Source organism: Anolis sagrei, chromosome 6, assembly GCF_037176765.1.
Source record: "Anolis sagrei isolate rAnoSag1 chromosome 6, rAnoSag1.mat, whole genome shotgun sequence".
In the NCBI taxonomy this organism is placed as follows: Eukaryota; Metazoa; Chordata; class Lepidosauria; order Squamata; family Dactyloidae; genus Anolis; species Anolis sagrei.
The window spans coordinates 112,566,410-112,579,347 of NC_090026.1; the positions used below are offsets into that span (position 1 = coordinate 112,566,410).

The 12,938-nt window shown below is 38.1% G+C and overlaps 1 protein-coding gene across 1 annotated transcript in view; it reads left to right on the forward strand.

Moving 5' to 3' along the window:
- The window catches only part of LOC132779687 (rootletin-like), a 72,411-nt gene that overhangs the window by 13,467 nt on the left and 46,006 nt on the right, over window positions 1-12,938 (forward strand). Inside the window, exons 7-14 of the mRNA XM_067470577.1 lie at window positions 69-194; window positions 1,691-1,807; window positions 1,965-2,090; window positions 2,228-2,347; window positions 5,168-5,293; window positions 6,581-6,700; window positions 8,884-8,994; window positions 11,093-11,212. Of these exons, the coding sequence (XP_067326678.1) occupies window positions 69-194; window positions 1,691-1,807; window positions 1,965-2,090; window positions 2,228-2,347; window positions 5,168-5,293; window positions 6,581-6,700; window positions 8,884-8,994; window positions 11,093-11,212 (966 nt within the window). The remainder of the gene's footprint in view (window positions 1-68; window positions 195-1,690; window positions 1,808-1,964; window positions 2,091-2,227; window positions 2,348-5,167; window positions 5,294-6,580; window positions 6,701-8,883; window positions 8,995-11,092; window positions 11,213-12,938) is intronic.

Here is a 12,938-nt window from a genome sequence, read left to right on the forward strand (position 1 = left end):
AATATTCAAAGATTTAGACATAATAAACAGGAGTCACAGTGTTGTATTTAGAATATTTTATTTTGTAGATCATAAAGTACAGATGCTAACTGAGCAAAGAAGACGATTGAGTGAAGATCTAAAAGCAACTGTGCTTGATATACAGGAAATACAACGCCATGCTTCACAAAGAGCTCAAGTGAAAAGACCCAGTCGTGAGTAGTGATGGGAAGAATGTCCAAAAATATTGGTCAAAAATAGCTGAAAAGCATGTTTATGTGGTGTTTAGAAATGCTAATGTGAAGATTTCTGGACTGGTGAGAATCTTCACAATTTGGAACTTCCTCTACAGAGAATTCTTGCATTAGTGCAAGAAACAGTACTTTCTATGCAAAATTTCTGTATGTTATTATTTTCTGTACAGAAACCCATGTTTTCTGTGCAAAAATACCACTTGATGCCTTGGTGCTTTCTAGAGAGAGGAGCGATATTGGCACTTACTACATTGAGCCCTTGATATCTGCTGCAGTTTGATGCCTGACACACACCCTCCTCATGGATATAAAAATAGATAGAAGCTCAAGTCCTGTTATTTGCAATGACATAGTAAAATGGTGTCCCTTATATAAAAGAGAAAATGTTGCTTCTTTGGATTTTTAAAAAATACTTTCAAACCATGGATGCAGAATTGACGGTGGCCAGGGGAGCATTCACACAACTAAAACTTGTGCACCAGCTGCACACAATTAAAACTTGTGCATCATGGGAAGTCAGACTTGGCCATGGTGCTCCACTCTCTTGTTACATCCCATATAGATTATTGCAATGCGCTCTACGTAGGGTTGCCTTTGAAGACTTCAGAAGCTTCAATTGGTCCAACAGGCAGCAGCCAGGTTGCTTACTGAAGCAGCATACACGGAGCATACAACCCCCCTGTTACGTCATCTCCACTGGCTACTAGTCTGCTACCAAGTGCTGGCTTTAGCCTATAAAGCCCTAAAGGTTCTCGCCCAGCTTATCTGTCTGAATGGATCTTCCCCTCTGAACCATCTCAGAGCTTAAGATTGTCTGGGGAGACCCTGCTCTCGGTCCCACCTTTTTTGCAGGCATGATTGCCGGAGATGAGAGACAGGGCCTTCTCAGTGGTGGCCCCTTGGCTACTGAATTCCCTTCCCAGGGATATCAGATCAGCCCCCTCCCTCCTGACCTTCGGTAAAAGAGTAAAAACATGGCTCTTTGATCAAGCCTTTGCAGAACCTATTCAATAGACAAATACAGAATTTTGTGCATGGACTATTGGAACGTCCCGGGGTGGAGAAAGGCAGGGTAGAATTGACATAAATAAATAAATAAATCTGTGGATTTTTTAAAAAATCCAGAAATGCTGAAGGTTACATACTCATATCAGCTTTTTAACATATTTGTGTATTTGTTCCCATGTTATCTGACTCTCAAAACATTTAGGGAGAAATGTTGCCGTGATTTGATTTCCTTTTGAAAGAGAAATGGCTCATATTATTTTTATAATTTTTGATTTATTTACAAATATGCCATTGGAAGTAGGGAAACTTAATGCCTTGTAGTCTGTTTTCGGCCACCATGACTTGCTGAGAGATTCATTTGGACTGGCTGTGTAGTTGTATGAGTGAGCAATATGGACATTTGAAAGCATTATTTAATTAAAAAAATATTTTAAAAACTCTGTTTGCAGGAGAATTGTTTGAACTGTCTGAGAAGAAACAACTCTTGATGGAAAGCTTGGAATCCAAGCAGAAGGAACTACGAGAAGCTCAAGCTCTTGAAGCTTCCAAACCAGGCACTATCAGTGGTATGAATACAGTGATTTTTCATGCTTTCAGTTGCAGTTTTAATTGGCTTTCAGTAAGGTCTAGTCTAATTATGACCAAATGTGGATCCAACCCATTGCATACTAACTACACTTCCTTAACTGATATGTTTAATATTTTATTGAAATTATTTTGTAGAAGCTAAGCTGCAGGAGCTATCTGAGCAAAAAAGGCGATTGACTGTAGCTCTAGAAGCAACTGTGCATGATATGCGAGAAATACAGTGTCGTACTTCACAACCAGTTCTGCCTGAAAAGCCCACTGGTGAGTGAAAAACATTTAAGATAAAATAATCATACTTTGAAAGAAATATATATGTGTATACACACACACACACACAAAAAATACTAGCATTTGAGCTTCTTTTTCAAGAAATAATTCTAATATATTCTGGTGTATAGAAAAGGACTTCCAAAAACTATCTGAATGGAAGCAACTTTTACTGGAACACATGGAATCTAATCTTAAAGAGCTAGAAGAAAGTCGAGCTCTTGCAGCTACTGAACCCAGCAGAATCACTGGTATGTACATGGTGATTTCTAATGTTTAATTTGTACAAGCGATGTTACAACCTTGCTATTTTGATTGAGATTAAGTATAAATTTAGGATCACTATGCAGCTTGTTAAGATTTGGGTTTGCTGCTACAGTAGAGTCTTGCTTATCCAACCTTCGCTCATCCAATGTTCTATATTATCCAATGCAGTCTGCCTGCCACCCTGATCCACAACTGTTTCAATATATTGCAATGTTTTGGTGATAAATTCATAAATACAATAATTACTACATAACGTTACTGTGTATTGAACTGCTTTTTCTGTTGATTTGTTGTAAAACATGATATTTGGGTGCTTAATTTGTAAAATCATAACATAATTTGATGTTTAACAGGCTTTTCCTTAATCCCTCCTTATTATCCAACATTTTTGTTTATCCAATGATCTGCTGGCCCATTTATGTTGGATAAGTGAGACTCTATTGTACAAGTTAGCAGCTTGCAGGTCAAATACAATTGATATAGTAAAGAGATACTTGTTCTGAATGTGATCACTATGAATTATTATGGATTATATTTTTAAAGACCTAGTGGCAATTTATACTGTGGCTACCAGGTTTCTTAAAAATCATCTATGTTTGAATCGGCAGAATTCAGCACAGGTCTAAAACCAGAATTAAAATTCTGTTTCTTGCTGGTGTCTTGAGTCATAGAATCACAGAGTTAGAACATACAAGTAACAGAAGAAGAAAGACTATTATTAAATATGAAAATATCAATACAAGAAATAAAAGAAGTACTAAGAAATCTTAAAAAGGCTAAATCTCCAGGGCTGATGTACAGCAGAATTTTACATGGAAATTATAGAAATACTAGCCCCAGAAATGCAGAATCCATTCAATAGCATACTGGATGGAGGGAAAGCCCCAGCTGCATGGAGAAAAACTGTAATTATAGTATTACTAAAGCCACAAAAAACCCAAATGAAATAAACTCATATAGAGCAATTAATTTAATAAACTAAGGTTATAAAATAGTCACTAAAATATTAGCAAATACACTAGAAAAATATTACCAGAAATGATAAAAGATGACCAGTACGGATTTATAAAAGGCAGACAAATAGGGCATCCAGTTAGGAATATAATTAATATAATAGGACATAGACAAAGGAAGAAACTAGTACTTGGGAAGATAAAATAAACAAAATAAAGAACAAATGGATGACGTATATAGAATGGGCTAAAAAGGGGGAAGCCAACATAAGCATCTTACAGTAATGAAGGTAAAGATAATAGTATTAAATAAATATGTGGTTAGAGGGAAGGATTGGGGGGGGGGGGCTACACAGGTGGCTTTATTATTTAAAATTTAGTTAAATGTTAAGTTTTTAAAAATTGGCTCCATTTAAGAAGACTTATGTCAACAGCCTGTTGAATGAAAGTGGAATGTATCATACAACATATGCATAACTGTTAAGGCTGCTGATACAAAGTAAAATATATTGTCAGAGAAAAAAGTCTTTATCAGAGATGCCTCTTATGTTCAAATTAGAGCTTGAAAAAGCGCTTGCCCAAAAAGTAACTTTCCCAAGCCCTAGTTCTGACACACATGCTAGGGGAAAACAGCAGCTGTGGGACTATCCTACATTATATTATATTAATTATATTAGTGTTACTTATGTACAGACTTACATGGTCTAAATTCATGGGTGAGAAAAATTGAGGTTTTTCTTTAAGGTACGCAAGAATCAATTCAGTGGGGATCAGAGCAAAGTAGATATAAAATGTGGTAATCCTGAATCTGTCTTTCACTTGGTCCCAGGAAGAGACAGCAACAAACAAAATAGCTTTTACGAAAAGAGCAGACAATAGCTAATGAGACTAACAAAGAAGATAGGCAGAACAAATGTTTATTATTATTATTATTATTATTATTATTATTATTAATAATAATAATAATAATATTATTCATTGTATTTATATACCGCCTTTCTCACCCCTGGGGGAGACCCAAGGCATTTTACAACATACCAATGGCAAAATTCAATGCCAACATACATGTAAAAAAAATCATAGTAAGTAAACAGTAACATATAACTATGAATTAAAATAATTAAAACCATTAGACATAAGACATAAACAACATTTAAACATTAAGACAGAGCATTAAACCATCCTAGTATAAATATTAAAATCACATGATCCAAAATTGTAAATCATAGCCATTCCCTAATTATTCTTTGGACTGCATTACTTTACTGGCCAAAGATTTGGTCCCACAACCATGTCTTTGTTTTCTTTCTGAAGGCCCGGAGGGAAGGCACTGATCTGATTTCACGGGGGAGAGGGTTCCAGAGCTGAGGAGCCACCACTGAGAAGGCCCTGTGTCTCATTCCCACAAGTTGTACCAGTGAAGAAGGTGGGACCGAGAGCATGGCCTCCCCAGAAGATCTTAATTTCTGTGATGGTTCATAGAAATATTATTGACCAAAAAACTTTTCAGAAAAATATTTCTCTAGTAATTTTGGAGTGAAATACTGATTAGGACTGGGATCGAGGTAATGATCACTTGAACAATAGAACATTACATTTTAAATTAACTATAAAATAAAATTGAATAAAATTGGGGGGAAAAACATGGAATAGCGTGTCCCATGCTCTCAGGTATATGAAAATAGAACTACAATCAAAGTCAGGATTCAAGCAGTAATATTATTTATGTGGTGATTTCAGAAATGTGGAATCTACTGTGAAAGTGAAATATGGCATTCAAATGTGAATATTGAGTACCTAAGTAATATTAAGTAATATTTGAGCTTGTTTGAAATGTATTAAATCATGCAGAGAGAAAAATACAGGAGTTAAATGAGCAAAGAAAGATTTTGACTGAGAACTTGGAGGCAGTTGTACAAGATATGCAAGAAATGAAAGCTCATCTTTCAGAGATGGGTGGAATAATAAAGCCCATTGGTGAGTACAAAGAAAATGACTTCATAAACAAAAATCACTAGCTTATCTTAGTATTGTGCACTTTAAGATCTCTAATGCACACCTCATTTAGTTATTCTGATTTGCTATTTATTGGATATATTTTTCTTAGTTCTCTTTCTACACTACATGGTTATAACTTTAAATCTAAAACTATAGGAGAGTTATTGCAATGTCATTTAACTTTTGACCCCAATGGTTTTTGGTTAGGATACTGGGGTTTGGTCAGGAGAGGATTAGTGGAACCAATTGATAGCTGATGGTTATATTGATTATTCATGCAGAGCGATTGCCTAGTCTGCTTTTGTTACCTCTTAATAGGTAGAAGGAGGGAACTTTTGAGGCTTAGCTTCCCTTATACAGATGCTGTGTCTAAGAATATTATGGTACTAGTGTATGAGTGCACACATACATTTTTTTCTAATTCTTACAGACTGCTTTTCATGTTCAAATGTTTGTAACTGACGTACACAAGAGCAAGAACCCCTTTCAGACCTTAAACACCACACCAGCTTGGTAAAATCAGCAAGTAGTTTATTGAAGAATATATGTAGGCAAAGCAGTAAAATTAACAAAAATGGCAGTTACAAAAAAGAGACTAAGCCATGAACTTCAAGGCAAAACAGGATACAAAAATCCATGAAATAAGGTACAAGAATCCATGAAGAAAGGCAGCATGAAAACATCTGATACACAAACAGGAGCTTAGCAAAAACTTAGTACGTGAAACTAAGAACACTTGAAAGCAAGATCATCTTGAAATCCCAACGTTGATCCAATTGAGGCAACTCTTTCCTATGAATCAATATAAAGCTTTTCCAGATACCAAAACTGAAAGGAAAGCATTTCTCTTGGCCTTAGACCCAGATAAAGGTTGCTTATCTCTCTTTTCTTGTAAACAAACTGATCTTCTTTGTGCTTGAGCACTTTGCCATAGTTTACAGAAGTCTCGCTTTCTATCTACATTCTCATTAACTTCTGCACCTGACATATCATTCTCAGACAGTTCCTCTAGGAAAGACCATGAAAAATCTCTTTCAGGAATGTGACCTTGTGAATCTTCCTGAGACAGCTCAGGCCTCTCATCTGAGCTTAACTCAGGCCCAGGCAAACCTTCATTCCCATTGCCAACAGACCAAGGCCCACCATCAGGAACATCACCCCCATTTCCATCGTGAATATCAGACACAATCACAGGCTGAACAGGCTGACATACAACAATAACTTAGTCATTGTAGTAGTAAAGAGCATTTCAAATTTCTGTTTTAGAAAAGGATTTAAATCAGCTTTCGCAGAAGAAACAGGCGTTTCTGGGACAATTGAGATCAAATTTAGATGAGCTGCAAGCAGCGCAGAAACGTGCAGCTACTCATCCAGATGAAATCAATAGTAAGTGTTAGTGTTTACTTGATTAAGGAAGTAATATCTTATGCACCTTTTTGTGTTTAATAATAAAACTTAAATATAAATTATTTTATATTTACAAAGTACATAAAGGATCATTCTTTCAGGGGGGTGGAAAGCAATTGATGAAAAACAGAATTAATTTAGACATATCCTAGTGTACGAATAGACTAAAGGAATTAAGTGCTAGCACACAGTTCCGTGTCTTTCTAGTTAGATTCTTTTAGCCATATCACTTTATTGTATTTCCCTGGTTTCAGTTATAGATTTTCTGTGTAATAAATGAAGTTTTATAATACATATATTTTGAAAGATTATTTGAAATCTAACAGGTTTTATAGTTTTGTGACTCTTATTTATTATTTATTTATTTACGACATTTATATGCCGCCCTTCTCACCCCGAAGGGGACTCAGAGCAGCTTACAATATATTATATTATTATCATAGCACCATATTAATATTATATATTACATTGTACTATAACATTATACTGCAATATTAGTAGTATCACATTTAATATAAAATATATAATTATAATATATTATTATTATTAGTATATTGTATTACATTATAATATTATCAATACTATATGTATATGTATATTATATTATATTAGATGCATAGTGCAGGAGACAAGATGGAACTGCCTTCCTGGCCCCTCTCTTCATTCTGATCTCAGAGCAGCGGTTGGTGCTGGGGGGGGGGGGGGCTCCCAACTGATGACACTGGAGGCAAGATGATGCCTTCATGCCCCCCCCCTTATGTTATTGTGTATATATTTTAGTAATTTAAAAAGATCATTTGAAATTTTAGCAGCAATAGTTTCAATGTTTATCATAAATACCTTGGAACTCAAATATCTGTACATATACAGGCAATCTCTGAGTTACAGACATCTGATGTATGTATGACTCCCAGTGAATAATGCAGGTGAGGCAACAGGAAGTGAGAGGAAATCTACCCCTAGGAAGGGAAATTCACTCCTGGAAGAGTTATTCTGGGGAAAAGATATCGTCACTGAATCTACCGTATATTCCAGCATATAACACGACTGGGCGTATAAGACGACCCTCAACTTTTCCAGTTAAAATATAGAGTTTGAGATATACTCACCATATAAGACTACCCCTATTCTAACACAAACCAAATAAAATTTTTAAAAGCAACAGATTTGATTTCAATATGGTAATTTTCCTATTACTGTATCTCCTTCTCTGCCTCTCAGATCTCGCACATGTGCACCTGCACCACTTCCCTACAGTCTTCAGGAGTGTGATTTGAGAGGCAGAGGAGGAGGTATGGTAATAGGATACAAGGGCGGGCCAGACAGCAAAAAGAGTTGGTTTTTTTCCTGTTTTTCCATACCCCGGGCGCCCCAGACACCTGCAGCTTGCTCCGCCCTTCACTTACACCTTCCCATTGAGGCACCCCTCCACCTCATCTTCGGGACCACATTAAGTCCGTGAATCCTGATGAACTGATTTTCTTCTACTGTACTTGTACAGCATCGCCCTTAATGCTTTCATACAGTCGCTGCATATGGCAGGGAGGTGGCCACTGCCATTTTTGAGCCCCCCCCCCCCCACAATATGCAGCAACCACAGATTCTCCAATCTGGATTGGAAGTATCAGCACCCGCTCTATAAGACAACTCCCGCGTATAAGACGACTTCCGCGTATAATATGACCCCTGACTTTTGAGAAGATTTTCTTGGGTTAAAAAGTAGTCTTATACGCCAGAATATATCACCAATACTTGTTTCCATGAACACCCAAAATTTTCAAAATCCAATTACAGGGACCGAAAGTGAGGAAAAGTTGTCTGAGCAGGGGGACAGACAGAAAAACAAATGTTACAGGAGTGTTAACCCTTCCCAATGTGATCAAAAAGTTTTTAAAAGCACCATGTACTATTTTTGTCTGGAGTTACACTTTGAAAATGTATCTGTTCTGAATAACATACAAATTCTATTTAAGAACAATCTTAAAGAACTTATTTTGTCTGTAACCTGGGAACCACCTGTATCTGCCTGCTTGTATTTTAAGACCATTGGGACGGGCTGTTATCTTAAGTACTATAGGTGAAATTTTGTAATAACCAGGAAAATAACCTTTTGTTTGTGATATCAAATATTTTCATTTGTTTTTACTAAAATATTTTTGTAGAGCAAAGGATTCAAGATCTCACTAAAGAGAGAAGGCTTTTAGCTGCAGCACTGGAAGCAATTATTCAAGATTTAGAAGAGGAACAAGAGGTAGTTGGAATAAGAGACAAAGGTAAATATAGGAAAATGTTATTTACTTTCAGAATTGATTTTTACTAAATTTTGGCAGCATAACAATAGTATCCAGTGGCTATTTACCCTCTGTAACTCATCAAGAGAAAGGTTCATCCTGTGGCTTTAGAGCATGGTTTCTCAAACCTTTTCAGCTGTGGAGCCCTTTCTGAAGCAAAAGTTTATTGTGAATGTTCAAGAAATGTTTATATATTGTATATAATGTGTGTGTGTGTGTATATACTTGGGCAAAGTTTTGGACACAGTGAGTTTTAAAATTTGACAGCGGGGCTGGGCCAGTGGCAGATAGATGGAGAGTGTTTGTGTGAAAAAATTGATACAAAAACATGAACAAATTCCTATGCACACTGCACATATCTTGTCTGTAGTGCAAAATAAGAAAGAAAGAAAGAACAATACAAGATTTAAAATGAAAAATATTTTTAACTGACATAAACTTAACAGTATTTCAGTGGAAGACCCCAAGGATGATCCAGTCCAAACCTCCTCTGCAATGCAGGAAAAGCACAATCAAAGCACCCCAAACAGATGACCACCCAGCCTTTATTTATTTATTATTTATTTAGAATATTTATACCCCGTCCTTCTCAACCTCCAAAGAGGCCCAGCCCTTGTACTACTACTACTACTACTACTACTACTACTACTATTCTTACTAATAAGAATAATAATTTCAATTGCTTCCCCCTGAAGAAATTTGAGGAGGGGCTGGGCTTGTTTTGAGTGTCAGGATTCTCATACATAGACATTTTTGTAAGGGATGTTCATGACCCCATAGGGACTGACCCATTATTGGGAGCTTTGGATTGAATGCCTCTTTAAAGGCTGGCCGCCCAAGGGCATTGGGAGGGGGACTGCTTGGAAGCATGTGTACAAGTCACACGTATTTTCTGAAGGGAGAATCTTTCATCTTCTGAGGGATGCCTTTGGTCCTTGTTATGTGTGGTCAACACCCCACTGGCATTTGGTTCCAAACTGGATCTCTCTTAGTCTGTGTTTTTCTGGGGGAGGGGGTCCCATGAGGAAGGAAGGAAGGAAGGAAGGAAGGAAGGAAGGAAGGAAGGAAGGAAGGAAGGAAGGTCTCCCTGAACTGAGGGATGTCTTTCTCTGGGCACCAAAGGAGGTGGAGACTGAGTGAAATCTTCAGAAACTATTTGAGAGGTGCTTTTGCCAGTGACACTCACCAGGGTCAGAGGAGGGGAGACACCCTGGCAATGGTGCCTTCTTCTCCTCCTCCTCTCTCAGTCAACTTTCAACCTGTCTTCTGTCAGGACTATAAACTCTGACTCCACTGCCCTCCTCCCTTTCTTCCCTAGCTCAGCTGCCAGGTTTCATGTGTTTTCTGCTGCCTCTCCCTCCTCCTCCCGCCATCACCGCTCAGAGCTGAGCCACTTCCCTATGGAGTCTCCCCCTTACAGCAGTAGCAGTGGTGGTGGTGGTGATGGCAGTGGGTACTTGATGGGCTGTGCTGGGGTCTCCTCGGCAGCTTGGGCTCTAGCTTCAGCAGCTGCAACAGAGCCGAGCTTGGTGGTCCCCACCAATTTTAATTTTAAAAGCACAATCAAGGGCCCAGGTTACGCGAGAGCACCCCTGAGTGGTGGAAGGGAAATAAGATTCTGGAAGCAAGGAAGGTGAGCGGAAAAGGGTGTGGGCAGTGACGGAGATGAGGGGAAAGTCCTTTGTTGGTGAGGGAGGCAGGGGGAGGGGGAGGAGCAACAAAGAGGAGGGAAAGTTTGGAGGGGAAGGAGGAGAAGGGAAGCGCGAAGCCACTCAGTATGCTTTGCGGAACCCTAAGGGCTCCATGGAGCACATTTAAAAACTGCTGCTTTAGAGCATGGATGGAGAACAGATAGTGCTTCTGATGTTGGTAGAGTGCAAGTCCCAATAGCCATAGCCAGCATAGGGGTTGATGTAAGAGGTAATTCAAATATATTTTTATTCCTATCCCAAATGTAGAAAATATTTGGAGTTATGTGAGTTTGCTTTTCTGCAATGAAAAATTATTTATTGGTTAGGATTAGGTAAGTTTTAGGAGAGAAAGTCCTTTATTTTTAGCCATTTTCTCATTCTCTTTGTAGAAGAAGTTTTGGAAGAACTATCGGAAAAAAGGAGAGTGATTTTGAAGAATCTGGCATCAAATCTGAAGCATCTGGACGAAGCAAAGGCTCTTGCTGCTGCCCAGCCAGATGATGTCAGTGGTAAGTATTTTACTTGAGCTGACAATTCAATTCATAGTTGGGTATCTGTTGTCAATTTAGAATTCAGTCTTGACCTGTGGGCAACATGGATTACTAAAAATTACAGAATGAAACTGAAGTAACCAGTAGTCCATTTCTGGTTTTGAAAAATTGATGTTTTGTTTATATCCAAATGTGGATGGAGTGTCAGAAACACGTTGAACCATCTGTGCTTTCTTTTTCTAGGCAAGTCAATATCCTTTTGTTTCAGCAAGCCTTTGAGCATTGCCTGCTCAGACCCCTTCTATCCTGCCCTATATTTTAGGATCCTTTCCCAGATTATCTGATTATCCTGAACTATATGGCAGTGGAGACTCAAATAATCCAGTTCAAAGCAGATAATCTGGAATTAGATTCTGGGATATAGAGCAGTGAAGATCCAGCCTCAGTTGAAAGGACCTTTCATAATGTGTTGTGTTGTTTATATTTTTGTATTGTTCTTTCAATGGTTTTGTTAATAAATTAAGGAAACTGGAGATAATCCTAATGAAATAATTCACTCTGGTCAAGAGGGAGGTGGAAAATTTTTCCCATCTAATATTTCATTCTTGAAAATGCATCTCCTATTCCTTTTAAGTTGCACTAAAATACATACGCAGCCTGAGACTGGCCTAGATAAACAGACCAATTCAGAAGATCCCAGGCCACTCCTAGGTTGCTCATAGAATACTTGGATTAGAACCCTATATGAAGGCCACAGTTGCACTCACTATTGAGGTCAGTGTAAATGTGGAGATGTCCCACAGTGGCCAAACACCACATAGGACTTATCCTGGGTAATGCAGGGCAAGAGCATCTTAATGCAGCCTTGCGTTGCATTAGCCAAAGTTGGGGGAGTCCAAATTCTGCTATAGATTTCGGACATTTGGGCTAGGTCATAAACAGAACCAGAGACAATTGTCCCCATTTTAACCCCATGTTTCTTGGACTTCAGCAGCTCAGTGACATTAGATGACAGTCCCCTCTGCTCCCCTCTTTCTGTGGCCTCTTCTACACTGCCATGTAATCCAGATTATAAAACAAGTAATCCACATTCTTTGAAATGGATTATATGAGTCTACACTGCCATGTAATCCAGTTCAAAGCAGATAATCTGGATTCTACATGGCAGTGTAGAAGGGGCTTGTGTTGCAGTGGTCACTGGTCATCACACAGATGCTAGCTGTTCTTCGTCATGTGCTGTGATGTCGGTTGGGGAAGCAGGGTGTACGGGAAAGAGGAAGAAGCTACCCTGGCTGATGTCATGGTGTGCAGCATAGAACACTAATAATTTAAACAGTCAAAAACCTCACTAAGCAATTTAACAATTACATATTAAACAATTTAGAAATCAGAACAGAAACAATTTCAAAGCCCGTTGAGCACATAATCCAAAGACTTTGATAATCAGATGGAGCCAAAAAGGCTGATACACAACACAGATAATTTACATTATGCAGTATTTTCATATGTTGTTGTGTACCTTCAGGTTGTTTCCAACATATGGCAGCTCTAAGGTGGGTAATTTTAGTAAGATTTATTCAGATGGTTTGTTTTGCCTTCCTCTGATACTGTGCAGATATGACTTGCCTAAGGTTACCTACTGGGTTTCCATGGCTCAACGGGGATTTAAACCTGGTCTCCATAGTCAGAATCAAATGTTCAAACCTATGCTGGCTTTCGGGGTTTTTTTCATACAAAACACCTG